We start from the raw sequence: 26,917 nt of genomic DNA on the forward strand, positions 1-26,917 counted from the left end.
AATACTTCCTTTTCTTATCTTTAATAATTGAATACGTGCCTCCAAGCATGTAGATAGTTTCGATATTTAAGAATTACGCCCCAATCTCTGATAAGTCTTTTCGTTTCATCGACAGGGTTTCGCTCGATATTGCTCATGATGCTTCTTTCCACGCGTATTGGTAGTCGTAAGGATGGCAGAGAGATAATGTGGCTTTCAACTTCGCACAGCATCATCATCAAGTACGATTGAGTCGTTCTAAGAGCGTTCTGAATATGAGAGTTGGATTCATCTTCGATCAGTTCCTCGAACGCCACGGCAAATTTCTGAAGATCCATGTGCATTTTCGGGAAATGATTAACAATCTGCAAAAAATTATTATTACAAAATTATCACTCTGCTTAGGCATATTTAAATATCGCAAAAATCGCTCATTTAAAATCTAATTAACACATATATTTTACATACATATGAGAAAGAGAGATTCTCTATTCAAGATTTATATAATATATTAATAAATTTTTTAATTTTTTAAAAGTAAATTAGAAATAATATCATTTTCTTTTATAAAGTAAGTGATGGAACTGTTAATATTAATTGTTAATACTTTGTTTTTTATCCACATTGGAAATTATTCTACCACATCAATATTTATAAAAATTTGCTCAGTGTTGTTTCTAGCAACGTTTAAAAACTTCAAAGAATAAATTCGAGAATATTGAAGATATTTAAATACATAAATTTAGTGACTAACTTTTATATGCAACCTTATTTTACTCATTTATCACAATTTTATGCATTTAAAAAAACTAATCGCATGCAGTCAGCAATTAACATAATTTAAAAATTTTTTTATCTAGTAACTATTTTTAAAAACAGATAAAAATAAAGTGTGCAAAAATAAAATACGCAAATAATCGCGAATTAAAGAATAATTGTGCGCTCGACAAAATCTAATTTTCTGTTACATTATTCATAAAATCGAGTTTTTCGAAAACATACAATTAAAATTACAATAAAGTGCAACACCGCGGATCAATATTTTTGCAGTTCAGTGATCGGGGCGTGGCAGAGAGAGAAAGAGAGAGAGAGAGATAGAGAAGGCGGGGAGGAGAGAGTACTGTGTACCCGGCATCTGGGGAGTATCGCGGGTCGCGATATCAGTTTGCGTTATCAGCGTGCTTGCATTGAGGAGGCAGACAAGCGCGATTACGCAGCCGCGCGACCCGGCGAACATGAGTGCATATGTACGATCGCGTTGCGCGCGCACTGCACGAAAGACCGCGCTCGCTCCTGTTCGCCTGCTACTTTATAATAATTACCGTCTCATTAAAATTTGTTATTTAACGTTGCGTTAATCAATTGCAACCGGGTGGTCAGCGGGCCGGCCGGTTGAAAACGCGACGGTGGTCTGCAACATTGCTCTCTCTTTCCCGCGCACTCGCTATTTATCTTTCACTTGCACGCAATACGGCTCTCTGATCGGGTTGCTCTTTCATTTCTCGTACACGGTAACGACGGTTACGAACGATGAATATTAATGATCGCGAAGAAACTAACGACCCGAGATGTAACGTTGCGAAAATTGAGCGATGAGGAAACGTGCAACGAGAACATCTAGAAGTATTTACTAAAAGTAGCGAGAAATATCGCAAAATGAAAAATTTTAAAGATGATGACTAGAAATTAAGTCCAGTTTAGAAAAGTTCGTTGATGCGATAGTTTTTAACGAGAATTGCGCGATTAACCTCTTCAATTAAAATAAGTAATTACAATTCGTGCAACATGGTTGATACTAACAATTCTAGGTAACTGGATAAATTGTTGTTCGAAATACTTAATGATAGGATGATTAAATCCAGAATTCAAAAGTACAACGTAAAAAAGTAATAATTAATTTAGTGATCAAACTTACCATTAAAGAATTAGAATTGGCCAGGCTTCTCACAAGATTCGTGTCTTTTTTGTCGGGCAGCCAGTTGGGTATGTATTGATGATCGTATAAGGTAAAGCTAACACCCTCATACAAGTATTCATAGTCTTGATTCAAATAAGCATTCATTGTCAACTGATGCTGCAGCCTAAGATTCTCGAGATTGTACTTGATGTTTTCCTCAAAACTCTCCGATGAAGAAGAGACTTCCAGGTCGGAATCTTCGCCGCATGGCATATGCCATATTGGTACCGTGGACCTGGATGTCCTTTTTGGAGCAGCAGAAGTGAGAGCGAAGATAGTTGAGATGAAGCAAACTATTTTGATAAACATGTTCGAATTTATTATCGCGAATATCTGGCGGTTAATCTTCGAAGTTCAATGACGATCTCGTCCAATCGACTTGTAGGAAAGACGCGATAAGGCACTGAACAATATTCCCGATTGATGTGAGATCGTGAACTGAGATTGTCAAACTCCCGTGCTTCCTCTTTATATGTGGGATTATGTAAACAATTAAACGTACGCACGCACATTCGACGTCTCGTACGGAGAGACAGTGGGGTTGCGGCAAAGATTTTGTCCGCAACTTTTTACTGTTTAGCCGGGGGAGCCCCGTAAAATTATAAGCGAGTTTTTTTCATTAAAACGGAAGTACTTTTTTCAATTCATACGCGATATTATGTATATGATTTGAATTTTTTAGTGCGTAACGATGGATCATGTAGTAATCTTCGTACAATTATCTTTTTCAGTTAATAAACAATTATCTTTATTAATCTACTTAATATATTATTTAATATCTATTTTTTATTGAAATTAATTTGAAATAAATTTAGAATCGCAATTCTCATATTTCATCTTGAACTATAAAAGAGTGTATTATCATATGAATATGTTTGTTTTAATTAATGAATTTACATTGATCAGTACATGGCTATTCAAATTGATCTAAGTGACGCGCATGCTTAGACAGTAATAATATTCATTGCTTATGCTTCGCGGATCTCGCCTACATAGATATAGATGTTCCGATTTTCCTCGAAACATGAACGGTACCTATCGTCACGCATTTATGACGTCTGCATCGCATGACGTTTGCATCGGAAGTACGCAAATTCCGTCAGAAATCTTTCGGATGCCACACGCGCTATTCAGACGCAAACACCATTATGTTTGCATTGTGAATCAAATAGGAAAGTCAAATGTGGTCAAATAAATCGCTAGAAATTCGTAATCGCCATTTCTCTCTTTTTCTTTATACTTAAAACAATTATTTTTATTCAAAGCTTAATATTTGCGCTAGCTTGAAATCGAGAGAGAAGAATGAGATTGAAAAATACTTATAATAAAAAGCATCGACTTTTTTCAGCGCCTATTTGTTATGATTTCCTGACGTCAAGTTATTTCTCTCTCTCTACTTCTTTAGATATAATTCTGAAAAATTTAATTTATATATAATAAATTAAATATATAATTTTTAAATACTTATATAGAAAATTTCTATTTTTATTACATGGTGCATTTCTTCTACATTATTCCAAAATTATAAATTTATTACGAAGATATAAGAAGCATAAAAAATTAATTAAAAAAGTGCTAAGTTGCTACACATCTTTTTACTAAATAAATGATAATATATTTTATTAAATTATAAAAATAAAATAATTTTTGCATATTTTTTATCGTGTGTATGCAACTAATATCTAACTTCGATCGTTTCGATGGAAAACAAGGAATCTTGACGTCAGGAGGTCAATTCTTTCCCGGTTGAAACATGAAGAAGATGGTGACAAAAACTTCTGAATGAAGTAGACGTAACGTTTCAAACGTACGTTGACGCGTAAAGGATGCACCATAAAAGGCGATATTATAATTAGATCGTTCGTATATTCACCGAACTAAGATTAGATATCTTCTCACGCTGGATCAAGTTGTGACGCGTCGTGACGTATTATTTCTCAAGTGTACATCCTGATCGAAGGAAAACAAATAGCGGTCCGATTCAAACGCACTCTCTAAAAGTGAATCAGTGTATTATCACTGTAATCAGTGCTGTACTTATAACTGCTTGTAATCAGTGAGTATTTACTGTTTTTCAGTGATAATACACTGAAAAACAGTAAATATTCACTGATTACAAGCAGTTATAAGTACAGCACTGATTACAGTGATAATACACTGATTCACTTTTAGAGAGCAAAAGCGCATTACATCGAAAGCAGTTCACATTTCCAAAATTTGTTAGAATAATATTCATATCTTTAAATATATTTGTATTATTTATATGATAATATATGTAATAAAATTATTTAAAAAATATAATTATATAATTATTTTAAAAAATAGATTAAAACGCTAATACTTATAGTGCAGAAGGTGAAATTAAATAAAACATTATAAGTTACAGCCGAAATGAAAAAAAATAAGCGTATCCGTTTTAATAATAAAATATATGTAAATATATAGAAACATAATAGAAAATAATTTTTCTGAATGATCACATATTGTTGAGAATTTTATGTTGTAAATTAAATATTTATAATTTATTATATTAATTGCAGGAGTATATATTTAAGTAAGTATAGATTTTTTAGAGATATTGACACAGCTATTTTGGCGATTTTATGTATTATGCATGATGAGCAATTTATTAATATGGTAGTCGCAATTAAATTAGATACATTTAATTCGTACAAATACAAAGTTCAATAAAGAGCGATTACAACCTATTCACTCTCGTGTACTCCTATTACAATATTTGATGCGTCTGGGAAATCTTCCTATAAATAATGAAACTGTGCTATGATGTTGACCTGATCACTTTTACTTACAGAAAAGTAATAATTTAATACAATATGTATATATTAGTACATGATTTTAAAGCTTTTGATAATTACTTAGAAATTAGAAATTCACAATAGTAGCACAGTTTTCATTATTATAATTACACTTTTGTTGTCCTTAAAATATAATTTGACTGTCTTAAAATAAACAAAAAGAAGATAATTATATATCATTATGTGAAAACGGTAATAAAATTATATTGCGGTCTTGCAATATGCATGGCATGCATAATACACACATAAAATAAATCTAAATTGCAAGTAAATATTTATATTATAGTGTTATAAAAAATTAGCGTCGTTATACATATTAGTTATTTAATCAACTGCTTAAAATATTATTTAAAATATTATTTTACAGCATGAAAGACAGAAAGAGAATCATATTTATTCAATTAATTAAATAATAATTCTTATACATATTACCTTCCTTCGTATTATATATTATATAAATATGACCAAACACTAAAAGGAATGGGGATCCTTTATATACTCCTGGTACTTCCGGTCAAATGTTCGCTTTTGCACATTCATGCAATATGAGCATTTTTTACAATATCGCTGAATTAAATTATGTGAATTATTAAGGTATCTTCGTCATCCAAACTTCAATTCGATACAAAATACGAAGTTTATTCGAGACGATTACATACAAGTAAAAGAATGACAATAAATAGTATATGCAATGGTAACATGGTGTACAATAAATAAAACAGAGAACGCTATATGTATAAGTATACAAACGAATAAATATGTTACGTATCTATACTGGATAAAATGCATAATGTATACTTAAGAGTTTAACAATAAGTGCACGTCTACGAATACTTAATTTGAGTCGCGACACATATCCATAAGTAATACAAAATTATATGTAACGCTACAATATTAACGTATTTAAGTGTAATTTCAATATAAAAAACATCGGACATAAATATATATTTTAACCTATCATATAAAGGATCTTGTCACACATGTTGATGCTCAGGAAAAATCAACTCGCTCAAATGATTCTCTGCATTCAAAATTCATAACAATCCTTTATTACCGCTTTTGATCATATTTGATTTAAAGGGAGACGAAAGAAATCGTGAGATCGAAAAGAAATCAGAATCCTCGAACTTTGATTCGCTAAAATTTCTCGCATGTGTTAAAGTTAACGGATTAACTAAAAGATAAAATTGTCATGTGTTCGCACGATAAGGCGAGATTCTACAGTAGACATCGGAAAAAAAGAGAGAATCATCTACGTCTAAATATCTCGGTACGCATCAATACATGACACTGTTATATTTATATGTATGCGTGCACATACATCCGTCTATATATAAACGTAGGAACTCTGTACATTCGTGTACACTCGGGATATCACAGCTAAACAATATTAAGCTCGCCATTCGCTTAGGTATGCAAGTAAAGCTAGAATAAATAGGTTTCACGAACAGCCTAAAAATTCATCGTTGATCCCTTCACATGCTATCGATATCTGCATATAGCAGATTTTCGTCAACTTAATTTAATTAATCGAGTCTCGTGTCCGTATAACAAATCGTTTTGATCATAAGCTTCATAATTTATGTTAGCATATTGATATAAATATGTGTAAGACGGCCGATCGGACGTGCAAAATGCATTCATAAAATTGTATTCTTTTTCTTGTACCTCCATCTTTTTCTCTCTTTTTCCAATACATATTTCCATGATATATTTTTCGTTGTCTTCGGATAGCCGAGTGCCTGAGAATGAAAATGGGCTTTTGATATGCCTTTTGCATAGATATGATTATGAGTTTTAAGTGCATTTAGCCGCGGCTATAATTTACTGGACCAATATTTCCTGAATCTAATCGATTCGAGAATATGCATTGGGTGTTTCAAAACATTTTTATCAGTGTTATCGGCGATGTCGATATTCTGTGTGTATATTATTAGATATATAATACTGTTCTGAAGTAGATCTCTTAATACTGTGGTCTCTAGTACGCCGTGTTGTCGACAAAATACTCGTATTACCATAATCAGAACCTGTTGATATTACTCGAAAGATATTTATCAAATTAAGCAAATGTTCTTCACGGCTGTTGAGATATCTAATCTTAACACAATATCAGGCACGTTTCTCTATTGACGAACTTACAGAATATTAAACGAGTAAAACTATATATATCTGAATGAATGATCGCGATGATGGAATAAATATCGAAGTTATGTTAGTATGATATAAGTATATGTTCGATACTGTAAAGAGCGGTGCCTTTAAACGATCAGCAGATCTTGTCGATTAAACGAAAAAAAATATAAAAATGACTATGTATAAAAATAAAGGCTTATCTTAGCTTCCTGCTGCTTAAAATTTCTCTATTTTCAAATGCAAAGATTCGAAATAGTTGTATAGTATAGTATAATAAATTAGAGAGTCTCGAAATATTATGTATACTCTTTCGTGTACAGATTTCTTTTAATTAGTTCAATTTAATTAGTCTGCTTCTCAATATTCGATTCGAGGAACTATTTCGACCACGTGAATTTTTCTTTTTTATCGTTTTGGCCCTTTTTTTCATTTTCAACCATTTTTTAGGTCTTCTAGGCTTAAGAATACACTGTTCAGAATTGTCTGTATGTGTTCCGTTGAGTGATTTAATTTTGCAAGTATTGGGTATCGTCACATTTAAAGCGTTGCGCATTCCTAATGACCAATCATTCAAAAATTTCTCGTATATTTTTAACACTACCCAGTCTTGAACCAGCATTCGACTTATACCGCCTTCTTTAGCTAATTCAGATGTTATCGTTGTATTGTTCGGAGGAGGAAGATCGATTTGCAAATTATACATAGCATTCTCGACTTCGCACAGCATCTGCAATTATACAAACAAAATGTTAATTTTACATGTTTGCACTTTTACTCGCAAAAGATCGATATTGCCTGACATTGCGCATTTACAAAATTTATAATAAATTCGATATACATGATTGGAATAATAAAATCTTATGCTTGTTAAACAATTAATTTAGGAGAAATTTTAATGCGCGATGGAAATGCAAATTAATATCACAAGTTTTGTGATATAGATCTTATTAGAGTGATTAATATGCCATAGCTTTACCTGAAGGATCTGATTAAATGTTACGTCAATCATCCAGTCCCGAATGTGTATGCTCTCATTATCTCCGGTGGAGATTGAATCGAGACGAAATTTTTCAAGTTCATGGAACGTAATGGCAAACTTTTGAAGATTATCGTACAAATATGGAAGAAAATGCTGAGGTTTCTTCTCCTTTTCTAAGCACAGAATTTGTTTACAGTACCACGTGAGCTGCTCCTTGGGCAACCAATCAAATTTGTACTTCCTTCTTTTCTTATTTATGATATACTTGAATAGTTCCTATAAAGAAAGATGAGATAATATTTAATAATTCTTAATTAAAACTAATGATTTTTAATTAAAAATACAAAGCAATAAAAGCAAAGAGCCCTAGACAAAGGTGGAAGTGTGTGAAAGAATTTTGTGTGAATAATTTAGTAAAAAATTCTTTCACACACTTCCATCTGTGTCTAGGGCTCTTTACCTTTATTGCTTTGTATTTTTGATTTATATCATATGAGCCTCTCATTGCACTTTCTTATTAATTTGATTTTTAATTACATCATACCGGATATCTATTAATGTAATTAGTTTCTTCAAATTTGTAAACTTCAATATAGAAAGATTTTATCGATTATTTATAATTATATTATAAACGCATAATTTATTTATGCGTGATTTTGTCGTAAAGTATATAATTTATAACTTGTGCAGATTATATTTTTGCATAACTATGATGTCGTTATATTTTATAAATTCAATAAATTACAATTATTTTACATTTATGAATTATTTAATAGATATCCGATGTGACATAAGTAATCCTTGATTCTGATATTAATCCCGCGATATTGAATATCACGTCAAATCTAAATATTTATACTGACTTAATATTATGCACTATACGGTAGTATAGAAATTACGATGTCATAAATCTGTCTCGGAATGCAATCATGCATATCCTAAGTTTCAAAAGTCGAAAAATAAAATATATACTATTCTATCCAAGCTGCAAATAAACCCGTACGCTCTCTAGTAGACAATAAAATCTACCATCTCGACAACGACATGTTATAAATAAGTAAAATTTGTTATATAAATGTATTTCTATGGAATTCATTAAAGAACGATTACAAATATATTTAATAATATTAGCGACACACACGTTTTTATCGAATGCGTTGTAACACGATGTAAGCAATTTGTCAACAAATATAAATGATGTCAGAAATACAGCGCGGGACTTTAGAAGAAAAAGTAATTATGCTGGATGTGCGTGGCACACAGCGTAACCAATGCAAATTGCCGACGGAAAGTAGGATTGTGCACACCGGAGACGTTGCATTGTGAGCACGTGCGAGTCCCCCTCGAGCGACTGCCCACGCGATTTTACCCCGACGCCGCGATGCAATTAATTGCGGAATCGCGGTCGCGTCGTGGAGCGCTCTCTCGTGTCTTTCACCTGCGGATCTCTCACCTGCCTCTCCTTTTTGAAACACATGTAGGAGTAATGTGCGATGCGCATCTTCATTCGCACTTTCTTCAAGGATCTGTGAACGCTGTGCCGCTGCTGCGGCTGCTGCTGCTGCCGAATTGCCGTCTCGGTCGTCAGCACAATACCGCAAGGTCGTATCCAGGGTATCACATCCGTAGTATTACACTCTACAGGAATAGGTTGCTCGCAGATTCCTGAAACCGAGTTCAACTCCAAGTGCAGGATGAAGAAGAAAGCAATTATTTGTGCCACCGAATCTGTAATCGAAAATAGCAACTTTTGTCAGAGAAATGTTAGAAGACACAGTAAAACTAAAATTACTCAAACTATTAAATTGATGGGAAAGCTTTTTTTCGTTTTCTGACATTAATTTTAATATTAAAATATATAAAATAAAAATTAAAATATAAAACTTTTCCACTAATTTAATATTTCTTTTTTTCTCTATTTGTGTGTTTTATATATATTTTTATATAAAAATATTGATATTGTATTTTAATTTAAAAATATTCTGTTCTCAGATGATTGCATAATTTTTATTATTGTTAAGTCAATGGTTAATTGTTAGCATTGAGATATTGGCCTAAGTTGCAATAAATATGTAACTTGGTATACATCACAGTGTAATATTTATATTTATGAAAGTTCACACATTTAATCGATTGTAAGATAATTCGCTAAAGCCAATAAAGTCCAACGGATCAACGGATTGAAAAAGGTCGCGCGCTATTTTGCATGCAAGAGTAACAAACGAGCGTGAAGAGAGAAAGGGAAGGATGGAGATCCTTCCGACTTTCACACTCGGCATACCTATATGAATACGTAGGTATCTATCATCTCACCTACGCGTCAACTTAACAGCGACCAATTGTCGCCCCCGCAATAGGAAATGGATTGCAAATCGGAGAATCAAGATTTATACAATTAAACGTCGTAGCTCACAATTTTTCTCATAATTTGACATGCTGCAAATTTACTATGGAATAGAGTTTTTCGAATTTTTTCGCACGTAATTCACGCTAGTACTATGTTGATAACAAGAGAAAACAATGTACGATAATGACAGATTAAATTTCTCATTTTTGTTATTTATGTATTATCATACATTCGATTACAGTATCTTTTATAATAACTGGCATTGTTTGACAATTGCATTTCGAGACGGGATTTGCGATAGCTTTACATTGATAGCTTTTTATCCTGATCCTTTTTATTTTCTTTTTTTATTTCCTCCTCCTCCGTAAGTGCATATTCAAAAAAATGTTGAAGATAGTTCAGATATATGCATGCATCAGACATGCCTTCTTCTTCCTCACGATATCTATGAAGAGATTCGTTCTTTTCATTCTCGGAGATTTTGAGTATGCAAATGGGCAGGAGTTAATTATCATTTTTATACTTTATTTATCATTTGTATACTTTATTTATTTATGATTTTTATATTCCTATTTTAAGTTCTTGTCATGTTTCGTTTAATTTGATTATATATTGCGTTACTTTATTATAGATTGACAATAATGAATTCTGGTACTGGAAGATGATTGAAACGTATACGATACTAAATAATTTGCATTTTTACTCGAACTAATTTGTTACTTATTTCCATTAGCGTTTTTGCTTATATCAATTGTAGTTATACTCCAAAACTTTTAATTATTGTAAAATTTCATAAATTTCAAGACGAGAAAAGAATTAAAAAAAGGAGGAGTTGAAAAAGGAGAAGAATTAATTTACAATCTGTTACAAGAGAGGAAAAGAAGAACTCGAAGAAAAAATACCATATTTTTTGTTCCCACACGTTATTAAGCTTCGAATGAAATTGGTTTCGTATAATACTTAGCATCACGTAAACGCATCGTATTGGATCTATTTTCGATCAATAACATTAAGCACCCGCGAAATCTAACATGGATGCTATAGTAAGTCGTTGTAAAGACCGACAAAGATTTTATGGATCGTTGCGTGGGCAATTAACGCGCGTTGATAGTTCGTGCGTGCCCGCAGAAAATCATCGTGTAAATCCATTCGAAGTGACGATATGCGCCCTCAGATACGAGGCATGATGGCAATTCGATAGGATAGTTCGTACAATTCGCACGTCGGTCACGCGTGAACTAACGTGCGTGAACTGTGCATGGCACAATTATCGTGCGGCTCACGTGTATCATGTGTCTATTCTTAATAATTGACGATGATTTGGGATAATATCGCACAGATTTTTTCATTTTCATCATTTGAAAATTTAAAAAAATAATAAAAATGATAAAGATATGTTAGATTTATATGAACTAGACTTTAACAAAATATCTTAATATTTTGTTCCAAAATAAAAAAACATGAAAAAATCTCTGTATATAGTAGTTGCAATTACCTTTTTTAATGAATTTAATTTGACAGTTGTGTTAATTAATATTTGCCAATATTTTATAATAATCAATGTAACGAGAATGTTTAAATTTATGAATGTAATTATTTCGCAAGTTTGTACACATACGATGTATTAAATTAATTTACACGCGTAACTCGATTAGTCCGTTAGCAAAACATCGTAGGAAGCTAGTTGTACGGTTGTGTATCTTATCGTAAACTCGCGCCTTTTCTTGCGGAATCGCCCCAAGCACTTTCAAGCATCCTGTCGGCTACATACATCGCGTGGGCGTGCGCTAAAGGTGCACCTAATACTATATATATGCACTTCTAACGACCATCACTCCCAACTATATCAATTTACGTTCTTACTTAGCAGTTACGGATTTCTTGCGTGTATTAATCTCGTATCTGAGGGTGGACAGCTACAAAGTATCTCTTTCTGCCAAATTAATTATTTTTGACAGGCTACGATTTAATTTCGCTTTAGCGCAGTACATCCAAGATATATTCTTAAGAGTTAGATGTGTCACAAACGAGATATATGTAATTAATCAAAACTAAATCTAAAAGTTACGATTAAACAATTGTTATGTTTATAAGTTTTAGCTTTTCAAAAATTATTATTAATTATTTCTAGAAATGATTAATAGAATTGTCTAAATAAGCTCTCGAAATAGTTGGCAATATAGATTACAATAAGTATAAAATTAATGCATCGCGAAAATAAAGTTATGCTCCGTAAAAAGAGCAATGCATTATTTTCTGGCATAATATCCCTGTAATCGCGATCTACCTATGGGCCACTAAATCGCACGCAATAACCGCGTTATTCCTCTATAGGATTTCATCACGTGCAATTATTCGAGCAGGCGCCTCATCCTGTTCTTACTGTACACTCTCATTACGCACGATAATCGATTCAAAACACGTTTCAGAACAAAACGTCCATCATTCATACGGTGAAATTATCCCAAAATATACTTCTTTTCAACCATTCGCATTCCGGGCAGCGTCGTGTCGACACGGGGTAGTTGCCTCCGCGGATTTAATGCATGCCTTCCTCGTCCCTCGATAGCCTCCGCCAAGGTGGAATCGCGGCTATTCCCCGCGATGGATTCCCCGGATGCCAGTAGTCGGACGATCGGTCGGCCCTCCGGTGATTTGGCGAAAAGAGGGCGGGAAACGGGGAGAGAGCGATGCTCTTTTTTTCCGCGGCACACAGGACGAAGATTGTTGGTTTTGCAGCATCGGTACCGCGGTGGTGAATGCCCCAGGGCGGCAAAAGGCGGTTGCTGCTTTCTGGGAACGGGTCGGAGTCCCGGCCGTACCGGGAGCGGTGATTGCGTGGTGATTAGCCTCCACCTTCGCCACTCTTTGGTCCGACCAACGGAGGACGAAAGGTAAGGAGAAAAGGAGCGAAAGAGCGCGCGCGCACACAGGTAAGGGAGCGCACCTCAAGTGTGAGGTGTATCGGGAGATATAGCGCAGTATTCATCGTTGTTCGGACGAGTGTGGGAGCGAGGTGCCCGATACGAGCCATTCGGGCCCGGCTTCGCGGATTGCGTATCGCAATCGGAGAGCGAGAGCGCCGACGTGCGTTAAAAAGTGTACGGAGATAAGTATGCGATGAGAGAAAAGGGTAAAGAGAATAGAGAATCTCGCAATATGCGCCTGTCATTGCATGCACGGTTACAGAGAAGTGTCTCATTTTGCGGAAAGATCAAAGTAGTATAAGAATAAATATACGCGTGATAATCTTCATCGATTGCTCCGAAATATTGGAGTAGTAAATACTACCGAAGAAAACGTTTAAAGAGATTTTCGATGCAGTTTTCAGTTCAGGAGCGAAGCTATGAGAAACTAGATTAGAGATGATAAAGTGGTACTTTAAAAAAGTTTCCTAAGAAATCATTAGCGATGACGCATCTTGATGGATATCTTAGAGATACCGTAGTGCAAAGCGTCATTCAGCGAATGTCATACGCCTTTATCATGACAAACGTGCGCCTTTCGTTCATGCAACGTCACTCGTAGAGGTATGTGGGACGCGTAGCCGCGTCTCCTTCTATATTTCTTCTCAGCCGCACGTATTCGCGCTTGTGTATAAGTAATGTTTACATGCCGAGAGAGAGAGAGAGAGAGAGAGAGAGAGAGAGAGAGAGAGAGAGAGAAAGAAAGAAGCATCACTCTAATTGAATCTACAGTGAGAATATGGCACCATGGGTGAACGCACGGCGAGTACCATAGAAAAGACAGATTATACGTAGCTCGCAACATTTGATACGATATGCGCATCGGGGATCGTTGAGAGCAGTCTACAGAGGCGTCGGGTTTCTCCCTCGCTCGCGTTCTGAATCGAGCGATGATTAAAAAGTCGACGAGAGAAATAAGAAACGATTCAGGCGGCAAAGGAGCGGGACTGATTGCGAGTCAACGCGTATCGTGCTATTGATCGTAGCGATAAACACGTGCTAATTACGTTAATTATGAGATTCAATAAATAAGCATGTAAAAGTAATTAACGCGGAGAGCTGGCATTTGTGTCGTTTTCACGGACGAATGATGGAATCATTCGCGACATGACACAAGCCTGGCGCATTGTCTCAAAAGGCGCCTTTTAATCTCCGCTTAGACCGGTTTTTCTCTCCGCGAACCGCAGCTTCTCGCGTATTCAGCTCTTGAATATGAATCAGGCAGCGCGACGAAGGCACGCTAGGCGTACAATATCCCCGACTTTCTCCCCCGAGCCGGCCGCAATCATTTCTGCGGGCGACTTTGATTTACGAGGTACGCGGGAAAACTCGAGACTATCCGCGCGAGAGTCCGCAGTCTCCGCCAATGGGTCCCGACCTTACGGATGCACCGGGCAGATTAGCGGGGCGCAGATTTGCATTTTGTCTGGCCGGACTACCACGCACGTATCGGGGATAGTCTCGGAGGGAGAGGGCGACCCCATCCATAAAATGCCGCTGAAGGGTTTTAAGCTCGCCAGAGTTGCGCGTCAATCTCCATCCTTCACCCTCCTCTCCCTCGCCGCAATTCGCCTCGTCTCTTTGCTCCTTTTGTTTTCTACCTCGGACCCTAGCCCCCGTTCTCTTTCGCATCTTCTTCTCCAGTCTACCTGCTGAGCGTCGCCGACGCATCGAATTATCAAAGGTGTCTCTACGTTGACGCGTCGTAAAACGTCTGTAATACGCGAGCGAGGCGCCTCAGTGTTACGACGATATGGATCACTGATGTCATCACACTGACGTCACCCGTCGTTTATATCCAGAGGTGACAACCTACCGTTGGCATCGGTGCAAGAATCGATCTCAAACGACGTTCCGTAACGTAGGAAAGACGAGGAGGAGGAGAAGCGCAGGAATGCACGCGGTCGGTTACCATACGGCGTTCAATGTCATCGTCGATTACGTTATCTCGATTCTCTGGCTGGCGATAGACCGCACACGCGTGTGCACGCGTGCGTAAGAAAGCGCCCGCGAAGGCTGATTGTACCATACGTTAATCGAATGATAGCGATGGGTTGTGGTATCTCTTTTCTTCCCTTTCCCTTGCTCTCTCTTTCTCTATCTCTTTTTTCCTCTCAATCTTTTCCCCTTCTTTCGAATCCTTTCGATGACAAGGATTACGTAAGTCATCTGGCATCAAAGGGAACTGAATACATGCCGTTAAATGACTGTTTATGCGTTAATTCCCTGCAGGTAAAGGATAATATGCGCATTTTACACCGCGATGTCTTGTTTAATCTCTGAATATTTTCTCTGATAAGATGTAAGAGAATACGACGATCTAATCTGACACACTGATATAGAGACGCAATAGAGTATATATATGATATTAATTTATACACAATTTATCTCAAGATTAAAATATTCGAATTAAGATACATTTTTCACAAATCTATATAAAAAAATGAGATAGGAAAAAGTTTCGTTAAATCTTTCTAATCTTATCGTATAGTCGTATCAAAATTAGACGTATGTTTTTTTTTTGTTTCTGGAACAGAAGGAAGTTTGCCAATCGAATTAATTATCTTATCATGTTTGCGACGCAGTGCGTTATGTTTCGTTAGATCGATATGCATTTATATATGAAGATAAATCATACTAATCCCGCTTGACATGGTTTGTAGCACATACGTGAAAGAGAAAGTTTACGCTGAATTATATTGTTAACTGAGACGGTAGGAGGATCTCGCGGTAGGAAGAAATCGCGTTGTAAGTATATAATCACGTTATTATTTCGGACCATTGATGCCTGAGAAGATGATAATTACGATATTATATAGAATTATTCTCGATATCATGTACAATATATTCCAGAACTTCCAACTTCATTTTTAATAAGATTTTTTGACAAAATTAATTTTTTTTTAGCAACAATTTATAAAAGAGCAATAATCATGATGAATAAAAATATTTAGAATCAAATATTTCTTTAAGAAAATTTTAACATAAAGTTTTAAAGGCCAAATATTTAAATAAACTATAAAATTAAGTAAACAATGGAAAAGGTAGATAATCTATTTTAAAGGAAGAAAGAAAAAGAAGGAATCTTTTATATTATATGTTTAAATGAAAAATTTTCAATTGGAACTTTTGCCTTGAATTTTACAGATTACTGAGTAATTATGATGTATTACATGAGTTTTATCTTTATTGTTATATTCTCTAAAAGGTATTATTCTAATGCTATAACTTTCCACGCTTTTATAGAAGAGAAGCTATTTATTAATAAATTAATACACAGGAAACATTAATAATAATAAGATCTATTAGCTTAATCGATATAATCATTTCAATGCAAATACTATAATGCCATAAAGTATTTTCATATTTAATTAATAATTAATTAATGGCATACGTTATCCATTTCAGTATATACTTTTATCGATTTGTAGATCATGCTCATTGTCAGATGCAATTTAAAAAAAATAGACATCGAAAAACGTATATAATTTAAATTGCAATTGTTTCTTTTTTTAACATTATCATCTATCTCGCCTTCATGTTAGGTTTAATTATTTGCACATTAAATATTTACATGCAAAGTACTATTGACAGATCAGTATATTTCAAATAACAATTCATGCATTTATGTATCTATTTAAATAACATGGCAACATATAAGGAAGCATCTTAAAGCGCAGTCTTCAAACTTCCGTTTATCCATTAGATTCGTAGGAAGGGTGCACACAATGGGTAAGAAACTGGTCGTTTGGTCTCGTCGCAGCCGAGAGTAATTCGCCATTTGTCGCGTAGTCGATTCTGTGATGTATCTTTTACGAGCGACGGGATGCATTCACACAATGCGCGGTCCGAGTTTTGCACCTCCGTGTTTTCTCTTCGGTTTGCCTAACCGTCGACTTTGAGAATGATGACTTTGATAACGGCAAGTATACGCGAATGCGAAATCAAGATGACAGTGTTTTGTCGCAAAACGAGACCGTCGGGATTATAAAAACACGTGCGTACAGCACGTGTGCCGTGTGCGTTAAAGAAAGCAAAGACCATCGTGTGTGACTAACGACGGGCGGTCTCGGACCGGGACGGACATAAAATCGAACTCTCACGCCGCGATCTATAGAGGCCCTTTACGATGATCTCGCGTACCGTGAATATACAGAGACGTCATCCGGGCCTTCAGATGGAACTAGGTACGTGTATACCACGCCCTTTCGTCGACCCTTTGGGCCCTTTACGATTTTCCTGCCTAGTGAGACACGCCGATAACGGCCTCGACCTCAGATCGTAAAGATGGTAGATTCTGTCATCGCGCACCCGACTGACCAGACATTCGTTATATCGACAACAAATATATTCTCAGATCTTAATATACCACGAGTGATATATCGTATTATATATCACTTCGACTGTCGTCGTTTGACTTCTCTTTAATATACGCGAGATTAATGATACAACGATAATACGCGGTAAATTTCATCAACATGTCGCGTAAAAAATAATCGTGTATTGCGAACAATGGAGAAAGTAATATCTCCGTAATACATATCTCAATCTTTGCATTTAGCTAATCCATGAAACTATTGTATAAGGGACAAGCAGACTGCGCTGCATTATTAGATATACAATAGAACAGAGATTAACCCCTTTCATGTCTGATGGTAATTCCGTCTCATGTGTACCCGAGAAGAGCAAAATTCGCCGCTCTGGTCAATCAGCGTCGGAGCCGTAGCATTAAATAAGTAGGAGCGCGATTGAGCGAACCGCGAGCACGTGATGCCAGTGTGTAAAGCCGTGATGCACGTGACTCGTTCGACCGACTAGTGAATTGCGACGCTCATCGTACGTGTGTTTTGCGTGTGCCTTCTCGTATACAGGCTCGTGGTCGCGTCGCGCCGATCATTGAACCGGCTCCCAACACAATCGCAGTGAATCAAAGTTGTCGGTGGTCAGGCACGAATCCGGCCCCGCTCGCCACCCACGACATTTGCGCGGAATACGCGAGGCCCGTTCGATACGTAACCGATTTTACGAAGCGTCCGCGAAATGAATTTTTTTGCCGATTCGCAGACTATTGCTGCCTACGCACTGCCGGCGGGGCTTATTCGTATTGTCTCCTTTTAACGACGCGACAGCGTAGTCAGTTACGAAACTTGTTGCGTTGATAGGTTTTAGTCGAAAAGTCCAGATGCTAACATATCCAGTTCGTTTTTTCCGAGATGACAAATGGTCGAGACGGGTTGTCAAAAACGAATTAAACACGTAACTAAATATGTCGGATTAACCCATTTGCGGATAGACATGACAACTTGTCTGACTTTGAAAGCTATCAAAAATTTGATCACTTTATTCGATATTATTTGAAATTATGTAATTTTACTTGTGAGAAGGAAGATGACATTATGAAAACAAATCAAAGATCTCTCTCTCTCTCTATTAAGAAAAATTCTCGGCTCCAAACTGGTCGAAGAGTATCGCTGCCTAAGGCATCGAGACTTTCGCCTATCCTGTATATACAATGCTGAATCGGTCCCTTGTCACATTTCATCGCGTGTTTTCTTCACCCTTCCACCCACAACAGCGTTTTAAGTATCATGACATCGGAACAATCAAAGTATCCCTCGCCTGGAATAATAAACTAGTCGATCGCAGATCGAAGTATTGGTGAATTCACACCCGGTGTTCTCCAAGCAAAGAACGCTGTTTTTGCTCAGCTTGGATCAATCGTCGTGTATCTTCGGCTACGTCATGGCAAGCGCATTCATCCCGTTCGACTCAATGCGTACCGACATGAATGAACACTCATTGCTCATTGCGCGCGCGATCTCAAGGTAGAGAATAGCAATCAGTCGCACGATGAGTGATGTCAGGTGGTAAGAGATTGCAAACGAGGATCTGTCTTCGACTATCGCTTATGTTAGTAGGTTTTTCGCAATTGATCAGACATGGCGAAAAACTAATATGTACAACGACTCTCGTCGTATTTGTACAACTAATTAGCTTATTTTTTCGATTGCGAGAAAGTACTGAAGTATTAAAATCGAAATTTTTAAGTCTGATATGGAATGAAAGAACGATAAATGCCCGGATCTTACATGTAAGGCAAGTTGATATTTTATTTTATATCAAGCGCCCACGTTCGAACGTAATGGATTCTACAATTGAAACATGCGGAAATAATTGAATTGGAAATAAAACACGGTTTGATATTGCAGCCATATACACCCACTTTAGTACGCTCTACTTCTACAACGCGGTCGGCGCATTAAAGTCTTCCTCTCAAGATGACTGTTTCAAAGAATGAAAGATACGCGTTATAATTTCTACGTGTCGTGCATAGCTGCGGAAGTGAGCACATTATTGCGGCGTGCCAACGGCAAGCTTCGGGCTCCGTAATTGCAATCGTAGGTGGAGTAGAAGAGTTTGCGGTGGAGCCTCGTAAAGCTCAGCTCACTATGCAGCGTGTAATTTAAACATTGCCTCACTTCTGTACCGCTCGCGTTGCGAACTTCTAAATCTGCGCGGACGAGCAAAAGTGTGCGGTCAACATAATAGTCTGTTAATGTCAATAATTGAGAGTTGATCAAACATGTAGAACGTGCGCTCGTACGTGTTCGACTGTGTGTGGCTGGGATCAGGTTTAAAAAATTTCACGAAGAATATGGAGCGCACGTTATCCAATTTGGGATGTTAGGATTCGTTATTAAGCATCGACCGGCTTCAAGCTGGTTATTAAGCAATCGGTTAGTATATGATTTACTATAATATCGTTAAATTAAAATCGTCGTTATTTAAACGATCGGTCAAACGCGGCAATCAAGTAAAAACTGATCCCGCCTAATGTAATCTTTTAAAAATGTCGATAAAATGAAGCGTAAAAAGATGTTAAGAAAATGCCGCAGGATATATTAAGACAGAGGAGTCACCTTGAAAAAGCAACGAGAATGATCCGCCGACGCGCCTTAAATGCAGAAGAGCTGCCGATACTTATGCGCTCGTAAATCCAAGTAATTAGCGACTCTTTATGAATAACGAAACCGCGAACAATCTTAAATTACAATGTAAGAAACATTACTTCCTTTGAATGAAATGAATTGAATTAATTGTCGGAAATTTTCATTACGATTGTAATAAATCTATCCATGAATCTTAAATGGTAGGTAAAAGCAGATTACGACGTCAAATGAACAAATAGTGTAGTTAAATCATCATGTTTTTAAAATCTACTATCATGAATGATTTTACTTATCATCCTTTCTATGCCGTAGATATTTATGCAAACATTGGATATTTGATAATGTACTTAATATTGCAAGATAGACGAAGAAATATTTTACGTGCGTATTTTTTATCTTATCAACAAAGACGACTCAAGGATATCCTTTGCATTTTATTATATCATGTGCATAATTAGTTCTGCTGCACATAAAGTTAGATATATGAATTTTTACTTCAATGCATTAGGCTTTCGACTAACATACGCATTATTTGTCGATAATTAGACTTATTAAGTATTATTTCTTCCGCGCTCACATCGCAATATATAATCGTCCACTTTAATGTTTGCCGCGCGAAATGTCTCTACGTGCACTTTTTTTCTCAGGCTCTTTTTTGGAACAAGAAAATACATTCCCATGTTTTTTGTGACATTGTACGAATCAGCGCAAATAAACGTATGTACAAGAAATCAGAAACGTCGTATGAAAGTGTTATTGGGACATTCGTAAAACTTTCCCTTCGTGATCGATTTAATCGCGCGAATTATTTACAAATCATAAATAAGAGATCTCGTTCTAGAATCGTAATTTCGCGTATGATATATCGTGCACCAAAGTCTGAGAACGAAATCGAATCTAATTAGCAGATAGCAATCGAACAAGAGAATTAGTCTATCAAAAAACTAAAGTTTTATTTTCGGCTTGATTTATTCGTAAACTGTCTTTCCTTGTCTCTCTTTTTCTTTTCGCGTCTTTGCTTGCCATGTTTAGTGTCGCTTCTTCAGTTGTAACTAAGTACGATTAACAAATTGCCACAAAAAGTAACCCCGAGGCCTTAGCCAGATCATTCGATGCTTCATCGTTGACATGGTATCCCATCATTAAATGCAAGCTAGCTGCTATCTCATAGGTAATGCTTATTTTATATTATAATTAAAAGAATTCTAAATCAATCTTAATCTAATTTCAAAAACCAAATATAATTGGAAATTGAAAATTAGAAATAATATAATAAATAGCAAAAATCTAGCTATTTTCTCTCTCTTTTTTTCTTTTTCTTTTTATATAATTTAAATACTCTAGTAGAAACTTAGTAGAAACTTGCAAAATTTTAATCGATACAATCATTACTATTTAATCTTAATGGAGAAATAAAGGAAGACCAAGGTTATAAATCAAGATGTTAAATCAACATCTAATGTTATAGAGAGAAATATTACTCTATTGTTTGATTTCTATCTAAGATCGGATCTTAATAGCAGGCGTCAATTAACTGAAAGTCAGCGTGATCTTTTCGTAAAAGACAATTCACGGCAGAAAAATCATTCCATTGCGAGATATACGGTGAATCTTCGACTTTTATATGCATATAGTAATTCTTCGATGTGTCACGCGCGGTCTGAGCGCTGGCATAATATTTTCATTTCACGCTGGAGTGCTCGTCTGTCCCATAATATGTCCAGTGAACCCTGCTGAACCCAAAACCACAACCCAGTACGCGTCCAAGTCGCTCTCGGGACCTTACTTTTCTTTTATTTCCGTTGCAGGACGTAAGTCACTCGGGTGACACTAAGGGACGTACAAAAATTTCACGATGTAACTCGTGTCAAAACTTCGTATTGTATAGGATGCCGCAAAAAATATTGGTTTAAAATAAAAACAAAATATTATATATCATTCAGGAAATAATAATTATTTAGATGGTAACCAAAAATTGCATCAATCATTTCCGCGTCATCAGCGATCGAAATGAAGAAAACAATGAAGTCGATGGAATTAATACATCTTAATGACTATGAGAGCAGAAAGTTTTCAAAATAGAAATCATGGAATTGCCAGAATTTAAAGTCGGCGGCTCGGTTCGACCTGACAAAAAAAAGAAAGGTTTGCCTGAGAGTTGTTTGACTCCTCCTTCGTTCTTTCCCACCTCTAAGGAATTGCTTTTGTCCCGCGTACGTACGAAAGTAGTCAATTTCCTTTCTGCGAGGGGGGTACCGTATGAAAGACGCGCGACGTACAGACCTGGACTCCGGAAGACGACCAAGTGGCGTCGACGCCGCTCGACATCGTCCTCGTCCGCTGGTCCGCATCGTCGTCACTTTCAGCAACGATGGGGACCACCTCCGGGGCGCGCACGAGTGTTTAATAAACCGGTTAAGGCCCGTCCCCGGATCTGTTTGCCTTCGGCTTTTGTAACTTTACTAGTGTTGTGACTCGAGTCCGCGGAGTCTACATGAAAAAAAGGGGTCCGCGATGGTACCCGAGCAAACAGTCCGTGTGTGTCTCGTATCAACACGACGCGCGTCTCTATCGGCGGCTATACCTTCTACAGGATGGTGGGGAACGCGGAGGTGGAGAACAGACAGCTTTCGGTGACGAATTTAAATTTGTCGTTCCGGAGTTAGAATCACCCTTCGAAGTTTTATTGTGTAAGAATATGATTCCATTAAGGATTTGTATACTATTATTTGTACTTCAGATCAATGTCTCTAAATACTATTGAAATTATTTAGCAACGATATTTGAATCTTAAATGATTTAAAAATAATAGAAATCATTTACTCATATTTTTCTTATCCCATATACGCTGATCGATATGAATGTAGTAGTAAATTCTACTTTTAACTTCAGTTATACATTACAAGTTATTGTTGAAACGTATGGTTGATTATGTATAGGAAATTAATTGCGAATTAATTTAAACAATTATTTATGGTGAATTGGAACTCTCTAAATAAATATGAGAGATTAAATAGATAGCAATGAGTAAGACTAGTTCGGAGGTGGCAGTGACGCGGAACAACGGGCTATCGCGGTTGGGAGAACCGCTTTTAATCCGTAGAAAATAGAAATAAATAGATATGACTGAATATAAATTATTCATTGCGGTTAATATCAATGTGTATCAAGAGGTAAAGTTAAAAATATATAATTGAAGTAACCAATGATGTAAATTCTTGGAACTTTTATCAACAAATATATTTATGCCAAATGAAATAAACAATTAATTTATTATTCGCTCAATTTCGCTTTTGTATAAGTGGAAAATCTATATCACATTTATATCATCAATTAAACATATAAAAATGTTTAATTATAATCGATATATCAGCAGTATTATATTGTATCATATATAAAATTTTGCATTACATTCTTGTAATAAAAATTCACTTATCAGACAGCTTAAAAAATATTAATATACTAAATATGCTAATGATATAGATAAAAGTCATAGATGAATTAAACTATTGATATCTATTTTCTTGAGCCCTGGACTGACTGAAGCCAAATAAACACACTGGCAACTTAATCTCATGTACTGACTCATTTCAATGCTTAGTCATTAATTAGCGAAACAAGAATTTTTTAACCGCGTATGAAATCATAAATGCAAAGTCAAAATAATTGATATAAAAAGATAATTAATAAAAACAGAATTTCTTATTAATTATAAATAAATAATATAAAAATAAATAAATATTAATATATAAACATTTTCTGAGAATGAACATCATATATATTATGATTACGAATAAAATAAAATATATGTTGCACGAATGTTATATCATTTCCGCAAACAATGACACTATTAATCTTTCGGCTTATGTGAGAAATGTTTGCATTGTTATCGCAAGAAAATAAAGCTTAAACGTATTCATCGCTTAAGCTTTAGATTGGATTACTACAAAAATTCATGTACAATTGCTGTCAACTAATTTTTATTTTTTTTCAGAAATATTTTCATATTTATCTACTCTTTTTAAGATTGTAATTTGAAAGCAAACAAAATTATTTGTATTGCTAACATTAATTAATATGCAATGTAAAGTATTTTGTTTTATATTTATTGAAAATTTATTGTAAATTTATATGGCACAGAAATTATCTGTGAAAATTATGCATATCTTTGAATGATATTAAAAATATATAGATCAGATTTCTTATAATAATTAATAATGTTAATAATATCACGAGGTTTTTAATACCTCGTATAAATATAATTAACACAAATTTTAATTAAGAGCTGCTGTTGACGATAGATGGATTTTAATAGATGAATGAAATTAAGAACTTGCACATATTTAACTAAATTACTGAAACGTATATAATTAACAATTATCAAGCGTAATAATATAAAGAAAAATCTTGTATTTTTTTCCTTTAAGCATTATGGAAAGAATGATTAAGATAAATATTTTCTAACAAAACTAATGCTGAATGAAGCGAAAAAACAATATATTTATAACGTGTTGAACATTTCTTCAGAATCAATTCAAGAAAGATTCCGAAAAGACATGCATTTTTTATTATAGTTATAGAAAAGCATGCGAATGCAAAGCGAATGGAAAACTATATATGTCGCAAATTTAAATAACTACATGTTAATAAGGCAAATTATAGATACGCGTTCGCGCTTAATTGTTTTCTGTGCTCGCTATAAAACGCGGTTCGATTATCTTTTTCTTTCCCAACCTTCTCCAGATCACTAACCCCTGTTGAGCGCAATCGATAAAGACGATAAAAACAGCGCATCGAGCGAATTAAGAAAAACGGTATCTTAAACGTCGCGGATTCTTCACGTGTCATTGCATCATTATACATGTTTCAGTAAAACTCGTCGTCGGTCTTACGATCGTTTTCTTTCATTTAGTTCTGCGAACTTGCCGTGACAGAAATGCGTAGCGATTTTCATTCTCCTGCGCGATGCGATCTCGCGGAGACGTCAATGCCAGAAGCGAAGTAACGCTATAATGTATGCCGGCGAGGAGGAACGACACGCGCCAACGCAGTGTAATATCCGCGAAATGTTTTCGTCTGTTGTTGGCAAATGTTTGCGCGCGGCCAATATCTCATCTCCGCGAGACGATGCGAAAGCAAAATATATATATGCGCATTAGAGAAAGTGGATAGAATTCAACAATGTACACACACCGCCTTAGTGTGGCGAGGGCGAAGGCTCCGGCCACCAGCAGATCGAAGATCATCTCTTCCTCGTCCTCCTGCAGGAAAGTCCTCGGCTGCTCCGGATGATTGATTCCGCTCGCATCCACTTGCGCACTCGCGATTCCTCCGCGAATCGGTGATTGGAATTGCTCCGAAAATGATGCTGTTATTGTTCGTTATCGTCCACCGTCGCCGGGCGACAAACTGTCACGCGAAGATATCGGAATCTTCGGGACACCCAGGAGTCGAGATCGCGAGAGATGCACCGAAGTTATTGTGCGTCAGATGGATGTCAAAGTGACATAACAGCGCACTAGAAATCTCCACATTGTCAGAGTTTCCGCGAGATAATTTTCGTACTCGATCGGCTTGTTTTCTGTCAGGATGCAATTGACGCAACGCGATCGGCTGTTCACCTGCGTCACGGTAAGATCCTGGTAGCTGCGGATGGTCCTGCCCGTTGACATTCGCGGGACAGTGTGCGTCTAATCTAGAATTCCCCTGCTGGAGCTCCCAGTGACTCTTTGCAAACTCTCCAGAAGAACCACCGGCGCGGTAGACCATTCGGCTTGCCGATCTCGTGGTGACTGAGTGGGTCCCCCGGTTGCGACTTCCAGTTACTCACTCGAGCTCACGGACTCACTATTCACCTCGTTCTCTCGCTCTCGCACGCTCACCGGCACTCGGTTCCACCTCTCTCCCTCTTGCCACTGCCTCCAGCCCCCTTCCGTAGTCCCACCATAGTCCTCGGCTTGTCAGTACGTCCTCCCTGTCCTCCCACCTGCACGCACGCCACCCTTGTTGCGCGATCTCCGCGTGGGGAGACATACTGTACCGACGAGCTATGCATTGGACCCCCGCGGGCCACGATTTCATTGCACGAACGAAACATTATTAGATTCATCGATAGTTTTGCGGCCCATGAGATAGATATTTCGAGGCAATTACTAAAAATTGTATCATATAATGGACAGCTACAGCGCACATTTTTAAGGAATTATCTTATGTAAGAGATGTTAATTTTAATCAAGCATCAAAATAATTAGCTACAATATACATAGACGATTCAAACGAAGATAAATAATCTCGAGGCATGATTTTTCAGCAAAATGCATTGATTACAATTGATTGTACAAATAAAACATAAGTTAAAAATTGAAATGTCAAAATGATTAAATAATTGCATCTGAATTACTTAAAAATCTTGTTGCAATCGCATAAAATTTTTGATAATATCAAAATCTTCATTTATCGAATAATATTGTTTTGAATTTGTCGAAGGCATTGTCACCTAACGTTAATCAAATGAAGATGTAGTCATTTAGGAAAATAACCGCATCCATATATGTGGAAAGTAAGTTTCTGTGTCGGACACATGGCTCATAAATCAGTGTTCGCGAAGAAGGTGTATATTCTTGACACAAAATTGATGACTAAGACTTGTTACGTATATATGTCTGCTAAAATGCTTAATATACAGTCTGTCTAGTCGGTGTTTATATTTAACTTTACATCCCTCTGTCTTTCTCTCTCATTATTCAAACAAGATAATTTGATCATGTTGAGATTAAAATATTTCACA

At 36.1% G+C, this 26,917-nt stretch overlaps 2 protein-coding genes and 1 long non-coding RNA gene across 4 annotated transcripts in view; 1 reads left to right on the plus strand and 2 right to left on the minus strand.

Annotated features, from left to right (window-relative positions):
* The window catches only part of LOC145972594 (uncharacterized), a 162,365-nt gene that overhangs the window by 47,013 nt on the left and 88,435 nt on the right, over positions 1-26,917 (plus strand). The gene's annotated exons all lie outside the window — the stretch shown is intronic.
* LOC145959357 (uncharacterized) lies at positions 21-2,245 on the minus strand. Its single transcript, XM_083078129.1, has 2 exons — positions 1,895-2,245; positions 21-344 (listed from the first exon to the last, which is right to left on the minus strand). The coding sequence occupies exons 1-2, from the start codon at positions 2,243-2,245 to the stop codon at positions 21-23; spliced, it is 675 nt and encodes a 224-aa protein (XP_082934255.1).
* LOC145967545 (uncharacterized) lies at positions 4,557-25,899 on the minus strand. Its single transcript, XM_083092541.1, is given in 6 exon segments — positions 4,557-7,615; positions 7,865-8,143; positions 9,321-9,510; positions 9,512-9,595; positions 25,324-25,498; positions 25,602-25,899. Coding segments are annotated over 6 exon segments (1,422 nt in total). The 3' UTR covers positions 4,557-7,219.

The sequence above is a fragment of the Camponotus vicinus genome, unplaced genomic scaffold, assembly GCF_025532165.1.
Source record: "Camponotus vicinus isolate PSW18456_S1 unplaced genomic scaffold, iyCamVici1.0 SCAF_1, whole genome shotgun sequence".
NCBI classification, from domain to species: Eukaryota; Metazoa; Arthropoda; class Insecta; order Hymenoptera; family Formicidae; genus Camponotus; species Camponotus vicinus.

Excerpts from the sequence above, each read along its gene's own strand:
- LOC145959357 (XM_083078129.1), bottom strand. The coding sequence starts at position 2,245 with ATGTTTATCAAAATAGTTTGCTTCATCTCAACTATCTTCGCTCTCACT. Across the intron at positions 345-1,894 it reads CCAATTCTAATTCTTTAATG|ATTGTTAATCATTTCCCGAA; the intron begins GTAAGTTTGATC and ends AATTTTTTGCAG.